The following is a 27,289-nucleotide window of genomic DNA, read 5'->3' as shown; positions in this document are numbered from 1 at the left end:
CACCCAACAAATGCAGAATTTTTCTATGGCTCGCAAGTAAAAATCGACTCTTCACCAACGAAAGACGCTTCAACAGGGGCATATCTGACTCCAACTGCTGCCCGTTCTGCCCAGCCTCTGAATCAACGAGTCACCTATTCCTTCAATGCCCCGATCTTCGCCCTCTTTGGCAGGAACTGAGCTCTCTTTCTGCTTCAGTACCGTCGGACTTTCAGCATCTTTGGGGCATGGACCTGGCCAACAGACCACGATCAACGGTCATCATTGCTATTCTCTGGAATATCTGGAAAAGAAGAAATGCAAAAGTTTTTAGGCAGGATTTGCAACCTATACACCTCATCGCCCGCTCAGCTGCAGACGACCTCATGCTTTGGTCCAATAGATGCTCCAATGAGCAGGCCGTGAACCTTCTGCGTGATTGGTGTACTATGTTGTTCCACTTGTCTATGAGATTGTAACCTAACTATTTTTGTAATCTCTCCCTCCCCCAACTTTCAACCTTTGTAAATGTACTCTATCTTATATGAAATGGTTCAGACCGGCGTAAGCCCGCCGTAGGCCCGTCAAAAAAAAATGTACTGCCATGACAATGTTGAGCCGGTGCTCTCGTCGTCTGGAGGCGGCCGCCGTCCTGCTACAACGGTACAAGGAGCTGACAGGGTCAAAGCATGTGCTAGACAATGCAGGCTTCTTTCGAAAGATGTGGACAAGACGAATGGGGAACTCCTTAGTCCTTACCGACAACCAAAAAAATCATAACAGGGAGATCAACAACCTCATCAACTACATGTACGCCGTCCGTTGTCCGAGCTTAAGCTCATCGGTTTTTGGTAAGTTGTTTAAGCTCGGACGGCGGATAGCGTGAAGGTAGTTGATGAGGTTGTCAATCTCCCGGTCACAGTTCTTCTGGTGATTGGTGAGCAGATCCCATTTTGTTTCATACATCATCTTCATGAGGAAGCCCGTGTCATCAAACACATGCTTTGACCCTCTTTGCTCCTTGTACTGCTGCAGCGGGACGACGGCCATCAGCTTGACTTTGTCATGGTTGTACACCACGAGGCAGAGCGAGACATCACAGAGGCGCAGCCTTTCTTTTGAATCCCAATCGCGCTCTTATGCTTCTTCTCGTCACCGATCCATGGATCTTGACCTTCCCCACACCAGCCATGGAATGGAACTAAACAAAAGAGAAATAAGAAAGTTGTGTGTGAGAGAAAAGACGGACAAGGTATCATTTTATAGCCAAAGGCCGATGGACTGTATGGAAAATTATAATTGTTGGGCAAATACGCGTGTGAATTCAAAAGATTTTTAGTATCCTCGCAACAAAACCTTTGTTCCCAAAATAAATAAGTATGTGAACCCTTCAACTATGTTTATAAATCAAAAGTATCGTGTCACATGTATGTATCTACCTTTCTCTTCAAATAAATGTATATATGTATGTGATTAACAAGAGTGAACTCTTAAAATAAACCTTGAGAATGTACGGTTCGACGTGAATGAATCCTGACGTGCAAATTCCTGAAGTTTGTACCCTCTACTTTGCTTTGTACCCACTACTTGGGTTTTAAACCTTGTATAGGCATATCCAAGGGGATTTTCTAAGTGACACCCGGAAAGGCTAGGTTCAGTGGGGTCGCGCTCCAACTTGGGTTTGTTAATCCATTTTTACTTAGAAAACTTCATTATTTTGATTTGTTTAAGTTTTAATTTCATTTTTATTTTATTCTATGAGTAATATCAATTCCACTAATTCATTCCTTCTTAAGAAACTTCCTTTTTTCAAAAATCCCAGTATGTACATATAGATCATTCATCACATAGAGAGTTTTGATAGAGTAAGCATCCATCTTACACCATCTTTAGACATTTGGATCCAAGCATCTTAAAGCACATGTTACACAAAACATCACACAAGAACACTTTCAAAAGTCCCAAGAGAAAGTCTGACATATCTGAATTATATCGAGTTCAGTACAGCTCACAGAAGGAGGGTCAATTTATTGTGCCCGAATCCTGTCTGATATATAGAGCACCAAGCCGCATGCTCGGCGAGCAATCTCGAAACGAATGAAACACAATCCAGCTGGTACATTTTATAGACTATAGATAGAGGATAATAATGTAGTTGCTTCGTTGCGTTTTCTGATCAGCCTCGACCTCCGAGCTCTCACTTCACTCGTCGAACACCTTGCACTCCACGGCGTTGGGGTCGGTCTTGCAGTAGTCCTCCAGCGGGTCGCCGCTGCCGCCGGTCCCGGCGCCCGGCCACTTGGCCGCCACCAGGTGCGCCAGATCAACCACGCGCTGGCTGCACACTCACACGCCAAAACCAGCCACAGGTTAGACATCATGTTTACAGATGCATGCATGTAATTCCGCCGTCGATGATTGTCGCCGCCGGCCGGCCGGCGCGCGCTCACCTGTAGCCCCACTCGTTGTCGTACCAGGCGACGACCTTGACCATGTCGTCGCCCATGACCATGGTGAGGGAGGCGTCGATGCTGGTGGAGACGTCGGAGCAGCGGAAGTCGACGGACACGAGCGGCTCGTCGCAGACGTCGAGGATGCCCTTGAGCGGCCCGTCGGCGGCCTTGCGGAACGCCGCATTCACGTCGTCGGCGGTGATGCCGGTCTTGACGGTGTTGATGACGAGGTCCACCACGGAGACGTTGGGCGTGGGCACGCGGAGCGCGATGCCGTTGAGCTTGCCCTTGAGCTGGGGCAGCACCAGGGAGACGGCCTTGGCCGCGCCCGTGCTCGTCGGCACGATGTTCAGCGCCGCCGCCCTCGCCCTCCGCAGATCGCGGTGGGACGCGTCCAGCAGCCTCTGGTCGCCCGTGTACGAGTGCGTCGTGGTCATGGTGCCCTTCACGATCCCTGCACGCACGCGGTCACCACGGGACAGTCAGAACTGGTTCAGAACTTCAGACCAGGATGAAAAAAGTGGGACGAACAGGTTCATACCGAACTCCTCGTCCAGGATTTTGGCGAATGGCGCGAGGCAGTTGGTGGTGCAAGAAGCGTTGCTGCAAGGAACAGAGTTGATCAATTTGGTCCATGTAGTAGGAGCGACTGATTGCACTAGAAAATATTGCGATTCATACCTGACGATGTTGGCGACGTCATGGTCGTAGTCGCCCTCGTTGACGCCGACGACGTAGGTGGGGATGTCGGCGCCCTTGGCCGGAGCGGTGATGATGACCTTCTTGGCGCCGGCCTGGAGATGCTTCCCGGCGCCGGGGCCGTCCACGAACACTCCAGTACCCTTCAGTGTTGAGACACGACACATACGTTCAGCGTGGCACTGTGAATTTCCTTTGGCTCTACATGGGAGGGGAGGTTAACGATAGAGAATTACGTACCTCGATGACGATGTCGATGCCGAGCTCGGCCCATGGCAGCTTGAGGGGGTCCCTGTTGGAGACGACCTGGATGTTCTTGCCGTCGACGCTGATGGTCTCGTTGTCCACGATCTTCACGTCCGCCTTGAACGTGCCCAGCATCGAGTCGTACTTGAGCAGGTGAGACGCCTGCAACCAAACCAACCCGACCATGTTCATCATTTCAGAACTGCTGCCCTGTCTGCTCCTCCTAATCACATAGCACAGTCTACGTTATCTTGAACACTTACGTTCCTGACGCCTCCGCTGTCGTTGATGACGATGACCTCGAGCGGCGAGTTCTCGCGGCCGTGCCAGCACCGGAGGAAGTTGCGCCCGATGCGGCCGAACCCGTTGATGGCCACCTTCAGCTTCGCCTCCGCCGGCGCCCTCACGGCGTTCTCGCCGGAAGCCTGCCACGATCAACCTGTTAAGCCGGACGGCATGCGTGCACAAACATATATACAGACCGATCTGAAGTTCTGGGCAAGATACGTACCCTGGCGACGAGCTGCGCGCCGAGGACATCGGAGAAGGACGCCTCCCTGGCGGCGGCGCTGACGGAGCACGACCCCGGCCTCAGCCCGGAGAAGTCGGCGAAGTCAACCCTCTGCCTGGAGGCGGCCTTGCTGTGCAGACGCGCGCTGGTGGGGATGCGGGTGGCGGCGAGAGCTGCATGGGCGGCCATTGCTGCTGCCGATGCTAGGCGGAAAGGAGCAGGTGGTGCGCCGGCTTATTTATGTGGCCGTTGATCCATCGGGGAGGGAGGCGGCGTGATCACTGCTTGGGTTTGTGGCGTCGGGACGGCCGGAGGATAAGGCGATTGCATGTGCCGCAGCCACCCGTTCGGCCAGGCGATATCCTCCCCGGTGTGTGGTGTCGCTCGCCGTCTCTCGTGATGTGAGTCGGGGAGGGTGGGACGTGCGTGCGTAGGGCCATTGTTTTCCTTGTACCTTTTTGGTGGTGTTATCCAGGTTCGTTTGGTGGTTTCAAGTCGAATTTTCAAACGAGGATGGGGTCATCCAAAATTGGCATCGATTGGCAGCTCACACAAAATTCAAGCTAAATCATTAATTCGACGCTTCACTCATTAAAAAAATTCTGATCCAAGTAGGACAAAAGAAATAATATTCGCAAAATAAGGAACAAAAGAACAATAACCCATTTTTTGGACCTGATAAATCCCGAACGTTCGGATTTTAAGCATGTCATCCCGAACATTTTTTCATGGCAATTTTAGTTGACGCGAGGTGGCAACTTTAGTTGTTAAGACATGATAACTTTGTCCTAGTTTATTTTTTTTGTTAGAAAATTGCCATGTTTGCAATCTCACGTGAGCTAAAGTTGCCATTAAAAACGTTCGGATTGCCATGTTTAAAATTTGAACATTCGGGATTAATCATTTTGATTTTTTTAGGGTTGCGTCGTCATGTACAACAGCGAGAGAGCATGGAACAAAGGAAGAAGAAACATGCCCGGGAGGGGGGAGGGGAGCCGGGGTTAAGGGCAAACTCCAACGCATGGACACATTTCATCTGTTTTTGTCTATTTGGATTCGTGTAGGCAGAAATGATGACTCAACATGCGAACACAAACTCAATTTTGTGTAGGGTGGTCGTGCGGATACAAAATTGTCCTAACTTTGGCCCGGGCTTGCGTCTACATGGACATGAGGACACGAGACGGACACGCGCGCACGTTTGCCCCGACCCCATGTGTCAGCCACCCAACTACACCGTTGCTTCTTTAAAATGCGTGCGGGGGAGGGGGGACCACCACGCCCACTCTTTCCCTCTCTCTGCCCCCAGCCGCCTGACAACCAACCCTACCCACCATGTCCGGTCACATGCCTCGGAAGTGGACGCCCGAATCGCAGGAGCACAAGGCCGACTCCTCCTCGTGCTGCTGCGTGGCGGTGACCTTCACCTTAACATCACAAGGTGTCGCGCCAACCGAGCGCGACTGCATATACATTCCCCTCGACCTGTGTCAGCACTACCAGGAGAATGCCATCTCCGTGCCATGGCTGGACGTCGACCTGTCGCACGGATGGCATTTGAATCCGGATATGGTTCTAATATCGTTGGTGCCGGGAACAGGACACGCACGAGAGGTATATGCACACTGGCTGTGACCGAGAGCTGGGATCCATGGACCTCCTAACTTCCTGGTCAGTAGCCTTCTGGCTGACTATTGAACGAATGCTTTAAGTCGAATAAAGCTCCTAAAGCTCCCCGCAAAAAAAGAGAGTGCAAGTTTATTGTGCTTTTCAAAGATAAAAAAAATATGATTTGTGTTGGGTTTCGTAGTAATTTCAAAAATTTTCCTACGCGCACACAGGATCATGTGATGCATAGCAACGAGAGGAGAGTGTTGTCTACGTACCCAACGCAGACCGACTGCGGAAGCGATGACACGACGTAGAGGAAGTAGTCGTACGTCTTCACGATCCAACCGATCAAGCACCGAAACTACGGCACCTCCGAGTTCGAGCACACGTTCAGCTTGATGACGATCCCCGGACTCCGATCCAGCAAAGTGTCGGGGAAGAGTTTCGTCAGCACGACGGCGTGGTGACGATCTTGATGAACTACAGCAGCAGGGCTTCGCCTAAACTCCGCTACAGTATTATCGAGGAATATGGTGGCAGGGGGCACCGCACACGGCTAAGGAATCGATCACGTGGATCAACTTGTGTCAACTTGTGTGTTTAGAGGTGCCCCTGCCTCCGTATATAAAGGAGTAGAGGGGGGGAGGCTGGCCGGCCATAGAGGGAGGCGCAGGAGAGTCCTACTCCCTCTGGGAGTAGGATTCCTCCCCCCAATCCTAGTCCAACTAGGATTCCTCGGAGGGGAAGGGAGAGAGGGGGGCCGGCCACCTTCTCCTAGTCCTAATAGGACTAGGGGAGGGGGAAGAGGCGCAGCCACCTTGGGCTGCCCCTTTCTCCTTTCCACTAAGGCCCATGAAGGCCCATATGGCTCCCGGGGGGTTCCGGTAACCCTCCCGGTAACCCGGTAAAATCCCGATTTCATCCGGAACACTTTCGATGTCCAAACATAGGCTTCCAATATATCAATCTTTACGTCTCGACCATTTTGAGACTCCTCGTCATGTCCGTGATCACATCCGGGACTCCGAACAACCTTCGGTACATCAAAATGCATAAACTCATAATATAACTGTCATCGTAACCTTAAGCGTGCGGACCCTACGGGTTCGAGAACAATGTAGACATGACCGAGACACATCTCCGGTCAATAACCAATAGCGGGACCTGGATGCCCATATTGGCTCCTACATATTCTACGAAGATCTTTATCGGTCAGACCGCATAACAACATACGTTGTTCCCTTTGTCATCGGTATGTTACTTGCCCGAGATTCGATCGTCGGTATCCAATACCTAGTTCAATCTCGTTACCGGCAAGTCTCTTTACTCGTTCTGTAATACATCATCTCACAACTAACATATTAGTTGTAATGCTTGCAAGGCTTATGTGATGTGTATTACCGAGAGGGCCCAGAGATACCTCTCCGACAATCGGAGTGACAAATCCTAATCTCGAAATACGCCAACCCAACATCGACCATTGGAGACACCTGTAGTACTCCTTTATAATCACCCAGTTACGTTGTGACGTTTGGTAGTACCCAAAGTGTTCCTCCGGTAAACGGGAGTTGCATAATCTCATAGTCATAGGAACATGTATAAGTCATGAAGAAAGCAATAGCAACATACTAAACGATCGAGTGCTAAGCTAATAGAATGGGTCATGTCAATCAGATCATTCTACTAATGATGTGACCTCGTTAATCAAATAACAACTCATTGTTCATGGTTAGGAAACGTAACCATCTTTGATTAACGAGCTAGTCAAGTAGAGGCATACTAGTGACACTTTGTTTGTCTATGTATTCACACATGTATTATGTTTCCGGTTAATACAATTCTAGCATGAATAATAAACATTTATCATAAAATAAGGAAATAAATAATAACTTTATTATTGCCTCTAGGGCATATTTCCTTCAGTCTCCCACTTGCACTAGAGTCAATAATCTAGTTCACATCGCCATGTGATTTAATAGCAATAGTTCACATCACCATGTGATTAACGCCCATAGTTCACATCGCTATGTGACCAACACCCAAAGGGTTTACTAGATTCAGTAATCTAGTTCACATCGCTATGTGATTAACACCCAAGGAGTACTAAGGTGTGATCATGTTTTGCTTGTGAGAGAATCTTAGTCAACGGGTCTGCCACATTCAGATCCTCATGTATTTTGCAAATTTCTATGTCAACAATGCTCTGCATGGAGCTACTCTAGCTAATTGCTCCCACTTTCAATATGTATCCAGGTTGAGACTTAGTGTCATCTGGATCAGTGTAAAAGTTTGCACTGATGTAACTTTTACAACAAACTCTTTTATTACCTCCATAATCGAGAAACATCTCCTTAGTCCTTACTAAGGATATTCTTGACCAATGTCCAGTGATCTAATCCTAGATCACTATTGTACTCTCTTGCCAAATTCAGAGCAAGGTATACAATAGGTCTGGTACATAGCATAGCATACTTTATAGAACCTATGACTGAGGCACAGGGAATGACTTTTCATTCTCTTTCTATTTTCTGCTGTGGTCGGGATTTGAGTCTTACTCAATTTCATACCTTTGCAACACAGGCAAGAACTCTTTCTTTGACTGTTCCATTTTGAACTATTTCAAAATCTTGCCAAGGTATGTACTCATTGAAAATCTTATCAAGCGTCTTGATCTATCTCAATAGATCTTGATGCTCAATATGTAAGCAGCTTCACCAAGGTTTTTCTTTGAAAAACTTTTATTCAAGTATCCTTTCATGCTTTGCAGAATAATTCTACATTATTTCTGATCAACAATATGTCATTCACATATACTTATCAGAAATGTTATAGTGCTCCCACTCACTTTCTTGTAAATACAGGCTTCACCGTAAGTCTGTACAAAACTATATGCTTTGATCAACATATCAAAACGTATATTCCAACTCTGAGATGTTTGCACCAGTCCATAGATGGATCGCTGGAGCTTGCACATTTTGTTAACACCTTTAGGATTGACAAAACCTTCTGGTTGCATCATATACAACTCTTCTTTAAGAAAACCATTAAGGAATGCAGTTTTGACATCCATTTGCCAGATTTCATAAAATGTGGCAATTGCTAACATGATTCGGACAGACTTAAGCATCGCTACAGTTGAGAAAATCTCATTGTAGTCAACACCTTGAACTTGTCGAAAACTCTTCTGCGACAAGTCGAGCTTTGTAGATAGTAACACTACTATCAACGTCCGTCTTCCTCTTAAAGATCTATTTATACAATATGGCTTGCCGATCAACGGGCAACTCCACCAAAGTCCACACTTTGTTTTCATACATGGATCCAATCTCAGATTTCACGGTCTCAAGCCATTTCGCGGAATCTGGGCTCATCATCGCTTTCTCATAGTTCGTAGGTTTATCATGGTCTAGTAACATGACTTCCAGAACAGGATTACCGTACCACTCTGGTGCGGATCTCACTCTGGTTTAGCTACGATATTCGGTAGTAACTTGATCTGAAGTTACATGATCATCATCATTAGCTTCCTCACTAATTGGTGTAGTAGTCACAGGAACAGATTTCTGTGATGAACTACTTTCCAGTAAGGGAGCAGGTACAGTTACCTCGTCAAGTTCTACTTTCCTCCCATTCACTTCTTTCGAGAGAAACTCCTTCTCTAGAAAGGATCCATTATTAGCAACGAATGTTTTGCCTTCGGATCTGTGATAGAAGGTGTACCCAACAATTTCCTTTGGGTATTCTATGAAGACGCACTTCTTCGATTTGGGTTCGAGCTTATCAGGATGAAACTTTTTCACATAAGCATCGCAGCCCCAAACTTTAAGAAACAACAGCTTAGGTTTACTGCTAAACAATAGTTCATACAGTGTCGTCTCAACGGATTTAGATGGTGCCCTATTTTAAAACGTGAATGCAGCTGTCTCTAATGCATAACCCCAAAACGATAGTGGTAAAGAGATATCATAGATCGCACCATATCAAATAAAGTGCGGTTACGACGTTCGGACACACCATAACGATGTGGTGTTCCAGGTGGCGTGAGCTGTGAAACTATTCCACATTGTTTTAATTGAAGACCAAACTCGTAACTCAAATATTAGTCTCCGCGATCAGATCACAGAAACTTTATTTTCTTGTTACGACGATTTTTCCACTTCACTCTGAAATTCTTTAAACCTTTCAACTATTTCAAACTTATGTTTCATCAAGTAGATATACTCATATCTGCTCAAATCATCTGTGAAGATCAGAAAACAACGATGCTTGCCACGAGCAACAGCACTCATTGGATCGCATACATCGGTATGTATTATTTCCAACAAGTCAGTAACTCGTTCCATTGTTCCGAATAACGGGGTTTTAGTCATCTTGCCCAAAAGGCACGGTTCGCAAGCATCAAATGATTCATAACCAAGTGATTCCGAAAATCCATCTTTATGGAGTTTCTTCATGCGCTTTACACCGATATGACCCAAACGGCAGTGCCACAAATAAGTTGCACTATCATTATTAACTTTGCATCTTTTGGCATCAATATTATGAATATGTGTATCACTACGATCGAGATCCAATGAACCATTTTCATTGGGTGTGTAACCATATAAGGTTTTATTCAAGTAAATAGAACAACAGTTTATTCTCTTACTTAAATGAATAACCGTATTGCAATAAACATGATCAAATCATATTCATGCTCAACGCAAACACCAAATAACATTTATTTAGGTTCAACACTAATCCCGAAAGAATAGGGAGTGTGCGATGATGATCATATCAATCTTGGAACCACTTCCAACATACATCGTCACTTCACCCTTAACTAGTCTCTGTTTATTCTGCAACTCCCGTTTTGAGTTACTAATCTTAGCAGCTGAACTAGTATCAAATACTGAGGGGTTGCTATAAACACTAGTAAAGTACACATCAATAACATGTATATCAAATATACTTATGTTCACTTTGCCATCCTTCTTTTCCGCCAATCACTTGGGGTAGATCCGCTTCCAGTGACCAGTCCCTTTGCAGTAGAAGCACTTAGTCTCAGGCTTAGGACCAGACTTGGGCTTCTTCACTTGAGCAGCAACTTGCTTGCTGTTCTTCTTGAAGTTCCCCTTCTTCCCTTTGCCCTTTTCTTGAAACTAGTGGTCTTGTCAATCATCAACACTTGATGTTCTTTCTTGATTTCTACCTTCGTCGATTTCAATATCACGAAGAGCTCGGGAATCGTTTTCGTCATCCCTTGCATACTATAGTTCATCATGAAGTTCAGTAACTTAGTGATGGTGACTAGAGAATTCTGTCAATCACTATCTTATCTGGAAGATTAACTCCCACTTGCTTCAAGCAATTGAAGTACCCAGACAATCTGAGCACATGCTCACTAGTTGAGCGATTCTCCTCCATCTTTTATCTATAGAACTTGTTGGAGACTTCACATCTCTCAACTCGGGTATTTGCTTGAAATATTAACTTCAATTACTGGAACATCTCATATGGTCCATGATGTTCAAAACATCTTTGAAGTCCCGATTCTAAGCCGTTAAGCATGGTGCACTTAAACTATCAAGTAGTCATCATATTGAGCTAGCCAAACGTTCATAACGTCTGCATCTGCTCCTGCAATAGGTCCGTCACCTAGCGGTGCATCAAGGACATAATTCTTCTGTGCAGCAATGAGGATAAACCTCAGATCACGGATCCAATCCGCATCATTGCTACTAACATCTTTCAACATAATTTTCTCTAGGAACATATCAAAATAAACACAGGGAAGCAACAACGCGAGCTATTGATCTACAACATGATTTGCAAAATACTACCAGGACTAAGTTCATGATAAATTTAAGTTCAATTTAATCATATTACTTAAGAACTCCCACTTAGATAGACATCCCTCTAATCCTCTAAGTGATCACGTGATCCAAATCAACTAAACCATGTCCGATCATCACGTGAGATGGAGTAGTTTCATCGGTGAACATCATTATGTTGATCATATCTACTATATGATTCACGCTCGACCTTTCGGTCTCCGTGTTCCGAGGCCATATCTGCATATGCTAGGCTCGTCAAGTTTAACCTGAGTATTCTGCGTGCGCAACTGTTTTGCACCCGTTGTATTTGAACGTAGAGCCTATCACACCCGATCATCACGTGGTGTCTCAGCACGAAGAACTTTTGCAACGGTGCATACTCAGGGAGAACACTTCTTGATAATTTTAGTGAGAGATCATCTTATAATGCTACCGTCAATCAAAGCAAGATAAGATGCATAAAAAGATAAACATCACATGCAATCAATATAAGTGATATGATATGGCCATCATCATCTTGTGCTTGTGATCTCCATCTCCGAAGCACCGTCATGATCACCATCGTCACCGGCGCGACACCTTGATCTCCATCGTAGCATCGTTGTCGTCTCGCCAATCTTATGCTTCCACGACTATCACTACCGTTTAGTAATAAAGTAAAGCATTACATCGCGATTGCATTGCATACAATAAAGCGACAACCATATGGCTCCTGCCAGTTGCCGATAACTTGGTTACAAAACATGATCATCTCATACAATAAAATTCAGCATCATGCCTTGACCATATCACATCACAACATGCCCTGCAAAAACAAGTTAGACGTCCTCTACTTTGTTGTTGCATGTTTTACGTGGCTGCTACGGGCTTAAGTAAGAACCAATCTCACCTACGCATCAAAACCACAACGATAGTTTGTCAAATAGACTCCGTTTTAACCTTCGCAAGGACCGGGCGTAGCCATACTTGGTTCAACTAAAGTTGGAGAGGCAGTCGCCCGCAAGCCATCTCTGTGCAAAGCACGTCGAGGGAACCGGTCTCGCGTAAGCGTACGCGTAAGGTTGGTCCGGGTCGTCTCGTCCAACAATACCGCCGAACCAAAGTATGACATGCTGGTAGGCAGTATGACTTGTATCGTCCACAACTCACTTGTGTTCTACTCGTGCATATAACATCAACATAAATAACCTAGGCTCGGATGCCACTGTTGGGTTTCGTAGTAATTTCAAAAATTTTCCTACGCGCACACAGGATCATGTGATGCATAGCAACGAGAGGAGAGTGTTGTCTACGTACCCAAAGCAGACCGACTGCGGAAGCGATGACACGACGTAGAGGAAGTAGTCGTACGTCTTCACGATCCAACCGATCAAGCACCGAAACTACGGCACCTCCGAGTTCGAGCACACGTTCAGCTCGATGATGATCCCCGGACTCCGATCCAGCAAAGTGTCGGGGAAGAGTTTCGTCAGCACGACGGCGTGGTGACGATCTTGATGAACTACAGCAGCAGGGCTTCGCCTAAACTCCGCTACAGTATTATCGAGGAATATGGTGGCAGGGGGCACCGCACACGGCTAAGGAATCGATCACGTGGATCAACTTGTGTCAACTTGTGTGTTTAGAGGTGCCCCTGCCTCCGTATATAAAGGAGTAGAGGGGGGGAGGCTGGCCGGCCATAGAGGGAGGCGCAGGAGAGTCCTACTCCCTCTGGGAGTAGGATTTCTCCCCCCAATCCTAGTCCAACTAGGATTCCTCGGAGGGGAAGGGAGAGAGGGGGGCCGGCCACCTTCTCCTAGTCCTAATAGGACTAGGGGAGGGGGAAGAGGCGCAGCCACCTTGGGCTGCCCCTTTCTCCTTTCCACTAAGGCCCATGAAGGCCCATATGGCTCCCGGGGGGTTCCGGTAACCCTCCCGGTAACCCGGTAAAATCCCGATTTCACCCGGAACACTTCCGATGTCCAAACATAGGCTTCCAATATATCAATCTTTACGTCTCGACCATTTTGAGACTCCTCGTCATGTCCGTGATCACATCCGGGACTCCGAACAACCTTCGGTACATCAAAATGCATAAACTCATAATATAACTGTCATCGTAACCTTAAGCGTGCGGACCCTACGGGTTCGAGAACAATGTAGACATGACCGAGACACATCTCCGGTAAATAACCAATAGCGGGACCTGGATGCCCATATTGGCTCCTACATATTCTACGAAGATCTTTATCGGTCAGACCGCATAACAACATACGTTGTTCCCTTTGTCATCGGTATGTTACTTGCCCGAGATTCGATCGTCGGTATCCAATACCTAGTTCAATCTCGTTACCGGCAAGTCTCTTTACTCGTTCCGTAATACATCATCTCACAACTAACATATTAGTTGTAATGCTTGCAAGGCTTATGTGATGTGTATTACCGAGAGGGCCCAGAGATACCTCTCCGACAATCGGAGTGACAAATCCTAATCTCGAAATACGCCAACCCAACATCGACCATTGGAGACACCTGTAGTACTCCTTTATAATCACCCAGTTACGTTGTGACGTTTGGTAGTACCCAAAGTGTTCCTCCGGTAAACGGGAGTTGCATAATCTCATAGTCATAGGAACATGTATAAGTCATGAAGAAAGCAATAGCAACATACTAAACGATCGGGTGCTAAGCTAATAGAATGGGTCATGTCAATCAGATCATTCTACTAATGATGTGACCTCGTTAATCAAATAACAACTCATTGTTCATGGTTAGGAAACGTAACCATCTTTGATTAACGAGCTAGTCAAGTAGAGGCATACTAGTGACACTTTGTTTGTCTATGTATTCACACATGTATTATGTTTCCGGTTAATACAATTCTAGCATGAATAATAAACATTTATCATAAAATAAGGAAATAAATAATAACTTTATTATTGCCTCTAGGGCATATTTCCTTCAATTTGACCTTAACTTGAGACTTCTATGAAACATAAATGTATTCATAGAAAATTTGTTTGGATTTATTTTTTTGCAAATTATAGAGGTTTATTTTTATTCATCGGGGTGAACGTCAGGATATAATTTAGGCATAGTCATCGAGTGCATCTGTTATATATTTTTTGAAAACAGTATAATTGAAGTTGTTCACATATACGAGTATACACTCACCTCTATAAACGCACGGATGCACACCCTAACTTTATGAGCACCCCCAAGAGACTGAACGGGAACATCTTCTCCCACTGAACGAATATCGTCAGAAACCTGAAATAAAGCCAGGAATAATGCGAACAATAGTCTCAAGTCTAGCACTGAACTCTGGTGGGCTGATGATATCACTGTTCTCCTGACCATTCAACCATAAATTAATTTGCGTACTGCCATGATGTGTGATACATAGATTTGAAGTTTTCTTTTTTTATAAAATAACCTGAGATTCAAATTGTGTAGAATTCCTAAGAAAATCCTCCTACTCGAATCTGGATGTAATTTTTATTCTTTCCGATGTTCGTTGTACTGCCTTGATTGAATATAAACAGATTGAAAGTTTTTCAAAAAATGGATCTGAAGTTTTTTTTAATATAAAATAACTTGAGATCCAAACGCAGACCTCAGACTCGAATTAGGCAGATCTGAAGTTTTTTTCAAATTAGGCACAACTGCTACGAAAATCCTATGACTGACCTCAGACTCGAATCGAGAACCCGAACCTAAACGCAGACCCAGGCTCTTTTGCCGACCACGGCACGCACCAAACCTATTAAACCCCTGTACTCCTCCACCGCCTCCGCCGCCATTCGCCGCCGAAGGTCTGCCCCGACCCCCCTTCCCCGCGCCCCCCGCCGCCGCCGCTGCCCCGCGCCCCGTCGAGCTCGCCAACATGCTGCAGAGCAAGTCCTTCGTGAAGAAGACGAAGCAGGGCCGCGTCGTCAAGGTCGCCGCTCGGCACCACAACCTCCGCCTCGCCGAGGCCCCGCCGAAACCCTAGCTAACCCCTTCCCCCCGTCTGCGCAGGTGGTCCGGGAGCACTACCTCCGCGACGACATCCCCTGCGGCGCCTTCTCCTGCTCCTCCTGCGACGCGGCCGCCCGCCGCCTCAACGCCGACGCCGCCGCCATCCTCGTCGTCGACACCAACGTCGTGCTCCACCAGGTGCCCCTGCCTTTCCTGCTCCCACCTCTGGTCTCGTATTTAGCGTGCCTTGTAGGGGGTCGGGGGTTCCGATTGCTGATGCTCCGTGCGGTTGCTGCAGATCGATTTGTTGGAGAATCCGGCGATTGAAGATGTCGTGGTGCTGTCGGTGGTGCTGGACGAAGTGAAGAATAAGAACCTCTCCGTGTACAACAGGCTCAAGACCCTGTGCACCAACACGGCTCGGAGGTTCTTCGTGTTCACCAACGAGCACCACAGGTACGCCTGAATTGGTTCTCCATGGTTGTTTTGATTGGTCAGTAGGCGTGAGTTTAGGCTCTGGTATATTTGCTTTCTTCCTATCTAAAGCAGAATTCGTTGAGATTTCTAGTCGATGGGGTGGTGCAGACAAACCACGTAGCTATGAAACTATAGTTTGTTACTGAGTGAGAAAATCAAGTAAAGCTCAAGGAATAAGCTACTGATATCACTCCTGCATCTGCTCTGTTTTTTTTGAGCTATGCATCTGCCCTGAATTGTGCATCTGCCCTGAATCTCTGGCCACATATCTTAGGGTAACTAAGCTGACTTGCAGTAAATTATTTAAACTGGGCCAAGTTGATTTTGTCTTCCCTAAAACTGTGTTCAAGTGGTGTTCAGTTGTTCACTCCCAACGGCAGTTATCTTTGGCATGTATGGCGCTTAGACCTGAACTTGAACATTATTTGCAGTTTGCATTGGCAAAATTTCTCTGCACGTTGCACTACAAACGAAGTACTTATCTGCAACTAATTAGTAATTCTGCTTTTGTCCCATTAGACATTAGAACTTGCATCTCCTTAGCATCAGCGATGTTATTCTTCCCTGTTCACATGGTTAGGATTACTCATTTACTGAAAAACATACAGGGATACTTATGTCAAGGAGATGGTTGGAGAGAGCCCAAATGATCGTAATGATAGAGGTACCGAGTTGCTTAATTATATTTATGTACAGTATATCCCATTTCCAGTTATTCTATGTACACTTTATGTATGCTCTGCTCTTTACTCGCCACTTCTTCTCTATTCAGCAATCCGTGTTGCTGCTCGTTGGTACCAGAGTCACCTCGGTGACAGTGCCAAAGTGTTGCTGGTCACAAATGATAGAGATAACAAACGGAAAGCTACTGAAGAAGGCCTAAACGCAGAGACAGGTGCTAGTTGGATAGTCTGTTACATGAAATTCATAGCTGAATCCTTTACAATACTGCATGAATGATTTTATGGTTGCCTCACAAACTATTTCTGGTTCCAGTTGAGTCATATGTACGATCGCTTGCGCAGCCTGGTTTGCTCGATTTGGTGGTTGTCCCAAGTAGCGGAGATGTTGCCATGGAAGATGTAGAAGATCTTAGACCATCCAAAAGGAAAATAGTTTACAATGAGGTATATACCAAGCTAGTATTAACTATGCAATTTTCATCTGCACGTTCTTGCTACAATAACCACCTAGTGTCAAATATAATATATGCTACCTTGATATTATTGCAGCATAAACCTATGTCGGAAATTACATCTGGTCTGCGCTGTGGAATTTATCATCAAGGGAAGCTTCGAGTTAATCGTTACAATCCATTTGAAGCATATGTCGGTAGTGAGAGCATTGGGGATGAGATTATTATCCGTGGGAGTTCAAATATGAACAGGTCCTTTGACGGAGATATAGTTGCTGTAGAACTCTTGCCACAGGACCAGTGGCATGATTCGAAGTCATTTATTGCTGATGATGATGGTATGTTGTTCATTTTTTGATGCATCTCATTTTTCTTATCTGATGGATGTTTCTATTATTTCAGAAGATGATAATGAAGATGATGTCCGGTTGGTTCCAAATAGTGCTGATGATGCTCCACGAAACACAAATTCCATGCAATCAACAGTTGGATCATCAGCTGCTTCTGTCCCCAGTCGTCCAGTTGGGCGTGTTGTTGGTATCATCAAGCGGAATTGGAATTCGTGAGTTCTATATGATCTGAATGATATTTATCTAATTATGATCTCCTGATATGTAAAGATGACATCAGAATATGCACAATTCATTCAGTCAATGTGAAATATCAACCCAGAAGGATATATCCTGCTCGTGTTTTTACGTCTATATGCCTGCATGCTGTATGTTGACAGCATATCTGCCCTGCTACTTCACACATGTTGGTTTCAATATTTCGCAAAAAAAGAAGGTTTCAATATTTCAGGCATTTCTTACAATCTTTGGTTGGTTAGACATGACATCACTATTTGTATGTTGCCAAGATTATGCTAATACTTGTTCCATCCAGCAAACTATTTAGTTTATATTGCAACTTCAGTTGTTTTTGTGTATTGATGCATAAAAATGAAATACTTGTATACTGCAGGTATTGTGGATCATTGGAGCCAATGCCCATGCCTGCTGGTAGCGGGGGCGTTGCTCATGCTCTCTTTGTGTCAAAAGATCGAAGAATTCCTAAGATTCGGATTCAAACTAGACAACTTGGGAATCTTTTAAATAAAAGGATTATCGTTGCAGTTGATTCATGGGATGTCATGTCTCGATACCCATCAGGACACTATGTGCGGACTATAGGAGATATTGGCGATAAAGAAACTGAAACAGAGGCAAGCTTGTATACCTAATTTTTATCACATCACTTTGTAGGAGCTGTAGTCCAGCCTGTGTAATCCAGTTAGTTGCTGCATGCTAATGATTGATAGATGAATGCATTTGATGCTAGCATGCTAACTGATATACACATAATACAGGTTGTCCTAATAGAGAATGATATTAACACAAGACCTTTCTCTACACAAGTCCTTGCTTGTTTGCCGCCTTTGCCTTGGACATTGTCACCTGAGGATGTGGCTAATCCTAATAGGCAAGACTTGCGGCATGTGAGAGTTTTTAGTGTGGATCCACCTGGTAAGTTAATCATGATAAGTGTACCCTGTTCTTTTGCAGTTGAATTGCATTCTTACCATTAAACTGCTATTTAGGTTGTAGGGATATTGATGATGCACTACATTGCACACCGCTTCCAAATGGGAATTTTGAAGTTGGAGTTCGTATCCTTTATCAGTTTACCTTCTAGTATGCAGTTCAAGTCTGCAATGGATGTTAATCTTGTTCTCTTCAATTTTTAACTTGTACTTTACATTTGAGTTAATATTTGCCATCTAATTTCCATTTTTTTTACTCCACGATAGCTTTCATAAATTGTGAGTAGGATCTGTTGCATCTACCTGGGTTTGAGCTCATCACATAAGCTTGATTGTTTAGTTATAACGAAAGAACCAAATCATGTGATTTTGTTCTATATGCTCTTGCTTGGAACAAACTCAATTCCTAAATCCTTTTGGTTGATAGATCATTACTCTTGGTGCGCGGATTGCTCAATTTCAATAGGAATGCCAATTCCCAGAAATACTTTCCTCATGAAAAATTGGTTTGGGGGCATTCACAGTGGTTCATGTGGCATTGTCAATTTGGACTAAAGATTAGGTGGTGGGGCAGTTAATGAAGAGAGAGATGCAGGTTGTATCTCATACTAGATGCCACTAATTTGAGAACAACAATGTTGATTTAATGCTGAAGTATATGACCAATTTAGATACAGCACATTTAAATTGGGATGGTTTTATCTATACATTCGTTTAATGCATTCTCTCACCAATAGATACAAACCATTGCGAGTGGCCAAGTGCCCTGAGCATTGCTGGTGTGATAATTGACTATTTTTGCATTTTTTTTGTTATGCTAGTTCTTGTGTCCAGGGTTCAAACTATTTTATCTCTGCTCTTGACCTTGGGTATCGACAGCTGTATGTTGTCGACAGGATATATATGGGATGTGTTTCTTTCCTATTTTGTTTTATGCTGTTGCTATTGATGTGGAGATTTGCAGTTCTTGACTTGGACTGACCAGATATTGCTGATGTCACTAATTTTGTCCATCCTGGTACCCCTCTTGATGAGGAGGCCTCTCAAAGGGCAACTTCTGTTTATCTTGTTGGACAACGAATTGACATGCTGCCGAAGCCTCTAACTGAAGGTATTGCCTTCATTTATATGGCATGCACACTGAATTACTGATTACTGAATCAACTGCGCCAAAGCATTGCATTGAATTTGATAATACTCACCTTAATGTTAATATGTATGGGCAGAAGTGACTCATTTTTCTTTCTTTCTGAATTTTGTTGTTTTCTAGATGTTTGTTCCCTTCGTGCTGATGTTGAGAGGCTGGCATTCTCCGTCATTTGGGTGAGTCTAATTGTGTTTTTGTGATGTCAATTTATCTGATGTACGAGGATATATAAATGTGGTCATTAAGTTTTTGCTCTTATCGAAAAAGGTTTGTTGTGTGGAGGCTGTCCATAGTCCTTGTGTCCTACTAGCTCTATGATCTCAGAGTCCATACTATATTCAAGCTCAAATGCAATGAATTATTTTTGCACAACTTTCACTAAGCTTTTCCACAAGTGATTTGGATCATTTGTCAATACACCCTAGCCTTTTGGTCATATATATAATTTATTCTTGCAAACTGCACTTTATGTGTAATCTGCGCTAATGCCATTTTCCTCAAACAAAAATCTTCTCCGAGACTCATGAGTGCAGAGTGCGGTGTGCTTAGAAAGTTACTAACTTGTTAGATCCAAGTCATACAATATGCCTGCATGTTGGATTAGGGCAATAGCTTGGCATTTTTTTTATCCCGTGGTATCACAGACAGAGTATTATCGTCATCTGCCTTTGGCATTTCTTCTGTTCATCCTCGTCCGTTTTGAAGTGATTACATCTGTCCCTTTAAATGAGTATATGCTAATTCTTGTATCCTGGTGCTTTGGAATTTTTGGAATGTCATGTGTGCAGGAAATGACACCTGATGCTGATATCATATCTTCAAGATACACAAAGAGTGTTATAAAGTCTTGTGCTGCAATGTCTTATGTGGAAGCCCAAGCAAGAATGGATGACAGGTGCTTTATGGCATTCAGCTGTCTCAGATTGCATTACTTATATGCAGAGATACAATTTTTTGTTGGTCTAGCAGGCCAAAAACATTGTCATAAAATTGATCGTTTCATTCCTTGAAATTTCCAGCCGTTTGGTCGATCCACTGACTGTAGACTTGCGGAACTTAAATTCATTAGCAAAGGTTTGTTCTTGTACCATATCTCGGTCTGCAATAAATATTCTTGTCTGTTACCATGTACTACTGAGTATTATTATTAAGCTTATGTTTTGAATGCTTATGTAGATAATGAGAAATCGACGTTGCGAAAGAGGGGCCCTGACTCTTGCTTCAGCAGAAGTTAAATTCGAAATTGACAGTGAAACTCATGATCCCCTTGACATAGGTATTCAGATTTGTAAACCTGACTCCTGTACTATTTCTATACTTCTATAGATGAAATACTTACACTCAAGTTCAACAGGAATATATCAAATTCGTGAGGCAAACCAAATGATTGAAGAGTTTATGTTGGCAGCAAATGTTTCTGTTGCTGAGAAGATTTTGCAGCACTACCCCTTGTGTTCATTGCTACGGTACACATTTGCTCTGTTATTTTTTATTTTGTCACATTCGGATCAGATTAAGGTACTCTGGTAGTGCATCCAAGTATATCTGAATTTCTAGGAGAACCCTTTGAAAATATTGATCATGTCTTATTCATAATTGAATACATTTTTGGCCTGTCGACCTGTTCATTCAAGTTTATAGAGATAAAGTTGCTTAGACGCCATCATAAAATAACCAATAGCACAGGAGAGTTTAGTCCAATGAGGTAGGATGCCAAAATATTATGTATGTGATTGTGGAGTCTCCTGATGTTACCAAGTTGCATTTATATGATTGCTCATGAACTAATTCTCGATATTCGTACAATATTTTCCATCTGGCACATATTGGCAGCTGTAAACAAAATACATTCAGCCGTTGACTAGTTTGTCCTTGCCAAGGATGGTTTAAGAACTTATTTGTGACTGCCATCTTCTTACACTATTTATGCAACAATTTCAAAGAATGTACCAGTTCTTTCCTACAGCTGCTGTATCATTTAAATTACCTTTTCTGAGCATGCTAATTTTTCTCTGATTGGCATCAGGCGTCATCCTAGTCCAACAAAGGAGATGCTTGAGCCATTACTCCGTACTGCCTCCTCTGTTGGCCTAAGTCTAGACGTATCATCCTCAAAAGCATTAGCTGAATCACTTGATAATGCGAAGGTGAGAATGACCTGTATTATTTTATTCTACGGTGTAACCACATTTAGGTGACAGTCCTATGTAGCTGGGTAATATTTGTTTGGAGCATTATCTCACCTGCCGTTAATGCTTCACATGCAGAGAGATGACCCGTACTTCAACAAGCTTATCCGGATTTTGGCAACTAGATGCATGACACAAGTATGATAGCAGTTTTGAAGTTCAAAATATCCTGACTTACTGATTTCAACTATATCTATATAACTTTATTCTTGCAATACACAGGCAGTTTACTTTTGCAGTGGAGATTTGAGCTTGTCTGAGTATTATCATTATGGGCTTGCATCTGCTCTGTATACTCATTTCACTTCTCCTATTCGCAGATACGCAGGTTAGTTTTTCTTCACCGATAGGTGCTTTGATGCTCAACGATATTACCTGAATTCGACTGATGATTGTTGGACATAGCAAGTATTTATCCATGTTACTTTCTCCGGCTATGAGCTAATTAGTTTAGTTGGGAAGTTCAGTTGGAATAACTATTTTCATGCACCTTTTGTACATAGTGAAAGTTGTTTGTAACACGTTGTATATTCTGTGGACTAAGTTAAAATGTAGAAGAAAGAAGAGGAGGAAACCTATGAAATGTGAGATTGGTGTCTGATTCTACATCTTTCCGATTGCAGATGTTGTGGTGCATAGGTTGCTAGCTGCTGCTCTAGATATTGCGAAACTTCCACCAGTCTTCCAGGATGGTCCACAACTCACAGGCATCGCCGACAGTGAGTGATCCAATGCACTACTGAAGTGGGTCTTTATATGTTTTGCAAGATTTGATACTGACATTATTATCATGTCAGACTTGAATTATAGGCACCGAAATGCCCAAATGGCAAGCAGAGCATCGGTTGAGCTCCACACTCTCATATATTTCAGGACAAGGTACATTTTAATTGTCAATGGCTCTTTTATTTATAAGTTACAGTAGATAGTATGTTCTTAAGACGAGGATAGTAAGAAATGGCTCAAGTCTGTTCGTGGAGTACATATATCATCTGAGTGACCATAGTTAGGATCATTGATACTGCTCTACACTTTTAACTGTGCAGGCCCGTGGATACTGAAGCTAGAATAGTAAAGATCAAGGCAAATGGTTTCATAGTCTTCGTCCCAAAGTATGGATCTCTCTCCACAGCCCCGCTTCCCCTCCTCCTCTCTCCCACCTTCTCAATTATTTGCCAAGTTAGACTAATAATGAACGTCCTGCTCAGAAGTCACAAGTATAAAAGATCACACCCCAGCAAAGTCCTGATCAGTCATCTTAAATTAAATTAGTACCAACTTATTGATGGACCTGAAGCAACCCAATCTAGGATCTGCCAATTGCTATTGCATGGATACTGAGCTTCAATCTTGTTTCTGGTCACTGTGTTGTTCTTAGAAATCTGAGATGGCAGGTCTGCTTAAAAAAATTAGTTGGTTCTAATTGTTTGTAGTTTAATAAGTATTAAGATATTCGAGCATTTGGTTGACACACTATGGTGCATTTTGGTTCCCTACCCCTCGTCAGTGAAGCCAAAAATTAGTAATGGTTATGGAGATTAGCTAGCAGGCTAGGATTTACTTGCTTTCTGTATCTGGTAATGCACCCCAAAATGCCGTACAGAAGTTTCCCAGTTTCTAGGCGTGTAAAAACTGATACAAAATGTGGCCAGCAATTTTGCTGCATGCCAAGATGATGTGGGAAACTATGGCTGGCACATTGATTTGATTGACTAGGCATCCATCCAGCTTCATTTATTGCGGTATCATCTAAACCTGGCGGGTGATTTGCAATCTGTTTGCACCTTCGAATTTCTTATGATGGGATCAACAAATCGATATCCATATACTAATTTGGAGCCGATAAATATTTGGTGCTACGTGGGGCCCACATGTCATGGTCCTACCAGGGATAATTTAAGTCTGCAGGGAAACGAACCAAACATGCCCTGTGTTATTCCTTGTTCTCAATCTGGAGTTTTAATTTTTCCAAATACTTCCAAATAATAGTTCTTCAATTCCAGCATCCTCTGCGATGGGTATGCATTAGCTAGCGCCTTTCTTGTTCTCATTCGGTACTTTTTCGCAACAGGTTTGGCATAGAAGGGCCCATCTATCTTACGGCGAAGGGAGACAAAGGGGCTGACTGGGTAGTAGACGAGGTTCACCAGAAAGTAACCAAGCCTGGAACAAACATAAGCTATGCTGTGTTGCAGAGTGTTATGATCCATATGGAAGTGGTGGAGCCTCAGCCCCACCGCCCCAAGCTGCAGCTCACCCTCATATGAACAACAAATGTATGATTGAATTGTAACATTAGTGCATTCACCCTTTTTCCGCTACAACAGTGTACTAGGTCCATTCTTTAATTCAACAAACATTGGTGATCTTATGATATTGTCAAATCAGCCTGGAATTGCTCTTCACAGAGTTGTAAAAATCTCTCTTTATTGATGCTAAAAATCTAGCATGACCTGCTGTGTTCCCCTTGTCAGTTGCTCATCTCTGGGCAGATCTTATTTGTGTTATCACTTGACAATGCTTGAAACACATTTGTACAAATATGCTGGTGCAAGATTTTCTTGCTGAAGAGATCCTCAGGACACGAGTGACATGAACACCGTCGACCAGATGCAACCAGGTGCGTCCAGAGGAAGACGATGGAGCACTCCTCTTCCCCAACATCAAACAGCTGAGCTATCGTCCCTGCAATACCAGAGGAGCCAACAACTCAGAACACTGGCATCTAAGAGCAGGCTACCGTGGTACGTTGACATACCGATGCTCATGGCCGGGGGAACCGTGGACTGTAGCAGGAGAACGTAACGGTACAGGGGCGATCTTGGCAGGAACCCGAGCTCGCTGGCAGCCTTCACCACCCCGATTCCGCACGCTGGGAGGATGACGAAGCGTATCGCGATGATCGATACGACCACCAGGGGCTTCATCGTCGTCCTGCCTCTGCCTGGCCGTGCGAATCTTTGCAAACATGAGCATGGGAAAAATGCGCAACCCGGGAAAACTGTGAGGAAGTCTCACAGAGAATGAACTTCACCTTTTGTAAGGTTTCCGCCAAGTATGAGGACGGTGCATGGTATGGCGGCATCTCTGCTCGTGTCATCCATGAGAAGTCAGCAGCAGTTGGATATAAAGGATGCAAGATCCAAGACAAGTGCTGCTATGCTATAAATCTGGACCTACGCTAGTAACTTGGCAGTATCCTGGACTACTCGGAGAGGGGCGTCTTCCTCCGTAATGAGCGGTCTCAGCTTGTCGATCGCGCCGACGGTAAACCCTACGAGCTACAGAGCGGTAGCAGTTGGATGCGAATTCCAGAGCTCATTTGTGTGCTCATTGTGGTGCAAAGAGAGTCACATACCGCGGCAACACTGGGAGGTGACCACAGTTCATTCAGTATCTCTACCAGCAGATCCTTTGCTCTTCTTAAGCAGCGCATGAAGCTAGCAGCAACATCGTTGGCAGGCAAGCTAGAACTGACCTGCAACCCAAATTCAGAAAATGTAAGGTTCGTTCATCACTCACACAGGCAACTGAAGAATTTGTTAGCACTACTTACGGGCTCGCTCTCGACATCCTCGTGAAATTCCCCCGACGACAGGGGAAGAAAAGCCGCATGATTGCCATTTTCAGCTTCTCCCGAGTTTTCTTCTTTCGTCAAGTTAGTTGTAGGATCACCGCATTTCTTGTACAGCTGAGCAGATCTCTTCATGACGCTGTAGCTATGAGTCCAGATAAAGAAATTCCCTAGCTGCACGAAACGTTTCTGAATACAAAATGCACCATGCATGACAGTCCTGACAGAGGAGTTATTCAGGCGCGGCGACGAGCTTACCGCCATGGACAGCGAGACGTAGGAGAGGCCGAGAGAGTTGCAGGTGTCGGCATCACCAAAGGGGCTGTCCTCCTCGCTGCAAATCGCCGGGACAATCATCAGAGGAATGGTTCCCCAGTTACCTGAAAATGTACATGCAGGTTAGCACATAGAAAAGCTCGCTTAGAAAGTCTGAAAACTGAAGAAATACATTCGCCATTTCAGTGTGAGTGGCGACGTGCCTGCTGAGCTGCAAGAAATGACAAGCCCCTGAAGATGTGCTCCTGGCCTCAGGGCCTTGACGGCCAGCCATCCGAGAGTTGCTCCGATGAGGAATATGATGCCCATGTTCACTGGCATGAACCACCTTAACTCATCATCAAGTTCAGAAATGAGCAATCAAATACGTAGAACAGTTTTCATTAATCCATGTAAATAAAGAGAGTGGCGTTTTGGCTCCTAGGTGCATATGCACCCATTGTCGAAATCCAAATTCCTAGAAGTTGAAAAATTCGAAACAAAAATCCCGCGTGTATATCCGGACATTTTATGTGCGTTCACAAGGTTTCGGTGAAAAACGACGTTTTTTGTGGCTTGTGTAAAAAAGACAATTTCTGATGCTTCATTCTAACTATTCACGAGGCATTTCTTTATCTTTTTCACACAAGCCACAAAAAACGTCGTTTTTCACTGAAACCTTGTGAACGCACATAAAATGTCCGGATATACACGCGGGATTTTTGTTTCGAATTTTTTAACTTCTCGGAATTTGGATTTCGACAATGGGTGCATATGCACCTAGGAGCCAAAGGCAATTACCGGTAAATATTCTACTAGTGGTAGATAATTCGATCGAACCAGGAAATGATGTCCTTGAGCGTGACGGTGCCTGCCAAGCTCGAGAAGACGAGCGACGGGACGAACACGATGTAAACAACCTGCAGAATCAAACAAAGAAATGGATAGATAAATGGATTGAAATCACTGTTATGTCTTGCAAATCTGTAGCTGATTGATGCGTGGTGACGACCTTGTTTATGTGCCTCCGAGCATCGGAGGTGAGGACGTCGAAACGGCTGGACGCGAGGCAGGCGCCGAGGCCGCCGGCGAGGAGGACCTGCAGAACGGGCAGCCATGCCACGGCGAGCAGAGACCAGAACCTCATCTTGCCTTGCAGGAGGCGACGAGAGAGATCGGAGATGGTTCTGGTGCGAATGGCTTTGAAGAACTGGCCGAAGAGCCCAAGCTGCTGTGCTGTGCTGTGCTGTGCAGTGCTGCCCATGCGGCGGCGCGACCGCTTTGCTGGCTGCTGTGGACGCACACGTTTCTGCTCATCAGGCCGCGCGTGTCGATCGACGCCCAGACCCAGCCAGATGCTTTCCATTTTGCGCCGAGGCGCAGACGACGAAAACGACTTTTGGTTCTTCAGCAGCGGAGACAAATACAAATTTCGTTCGACTGCTCTGTCTTCCGCCTCGTTTCGTCGTTCCAGGCGCAGGAACGAACCGAAAGAGAGAGACGGGCGGTGAGCCACCTGATCTCTGAAATCACCAGGCAGGAGTATATTTCGTCTTAGAGAAGTTTAGTACTCCCCTCGCAAAAATAAATAAATAAGGAAAAACCATAGAAAAATCACACATCATGCTCGCTGGGCTAGCAAGCCGCCATGCGGCAACCATGGTGTGCCTTGTGCCCTCCAAACTCTCTCCCACGCCGGGGCACCCTTTAAGTAGTCGCACCCTTCGATCCCGACC

General features: G+C 44.6%; 2 protein-coding genes and 1 pseudogene across 2 annotated transcripts; 1 reads left to right on the top strand and 2 right to left on the bottom strand.

Moving 5' to 3' along the window:
• Nucleotides 1-1,929: 1,929 nt before the first annotated feature.
• On the bottom strand, nt 1,930-4,215 carry LOC123105786 (glyceraldehyde-3-phosphate dehydrogenase B, chloroplastic). Its single transcript, XM_044527929.1, has 7 exons — nt 3,889-4,215; nt 3,641-3,802; nt 3,372-3,539; nt 3,114-3,274; nt 2,974-3,035; nt 2,430-2,886; nt 1,930-2,317 (listed from the first exon to the last, which is right to left on the bottom strand). The coding sequence occupies exons 1-7, from the start codon at nt 4,075-4,077 to the stop codon at nt 2,182-2,184; spliced, it is 1,335 nt and encodes a 444-aa protein (XP_044383864.1). The 5' UTR covers nt 4,078-4,215; the 3' UTR covers nt 1,930-2,181.
• A 10,787-nt stretch (nt 4,216-15,002) lies between these two features.
• Nucleotides 15,003-24,197, top strand: LOC123105785 (exosome complex exonuclease RRP44 homolog A). Its single transcript, XM_044527928.1, has 24 exons — nt 15,003-15,234; nt 15,315-15,452; nt 15,553-15,710; nt 16,340-16,395; nt 16,504-16,626; nt 16,728-16,858; nt 16,964-17,204; nt 17,269-17,428; nt 17,830-18,070; nt 18,215-18,371; nt 18,446-18,514; nt 19,374-19,499; nt 19,659-19,711; nt 20,324-20,430; nt 20,555-20,609; nt 20,712-20,811; nt 20,890-21,001; nt 21,562-21,682; nt 21,803-21,862; nt 21,947-22,052; nt 22,348-22,443; nt 22,522-22,603; nt 22,771-22,836; nt 23,796-24,197. The coding sequence occupies exons 1-24, from the start codon at nt 15,181-15,183 to the stop codon at nt 23,989-23,991; spliced, it is 2,808 nt and encodes a 935-aa protein (XP_044383863.1). The 5' UTR covers nt 15,003-15,180; the 3' UTR covers nt 23,992-24,197.
• On the bottom strand, nt 24,179-26,774 carry LOC123101756 (protein PIN-LIKES 5-like; annotated as a pseudogene).
• Between the last annotated feature and the right edge of the window lie 515 nt (nt 26,775-27,289).

Source organism: Triticum aestivum, chromosome 5A, assembly GCF_018294505.1.
Source record: "Triticum aestivum cultivar Chinese Spring chromosome 5A, IWGSC CS RefSeq v2.1, whole genome shotgun sequence".
Taxonomy (NCBI): Eukaryota; Viridiplantae; Streptophyta; class Magnoliopsida; order Poales; family Poaceae; genus Triticum; species Triticum aestivum.
Note: the sequence above shows the minus strand (reverse complement) of the source record. Positions and strands in the feature narration are given on the sequence as shown.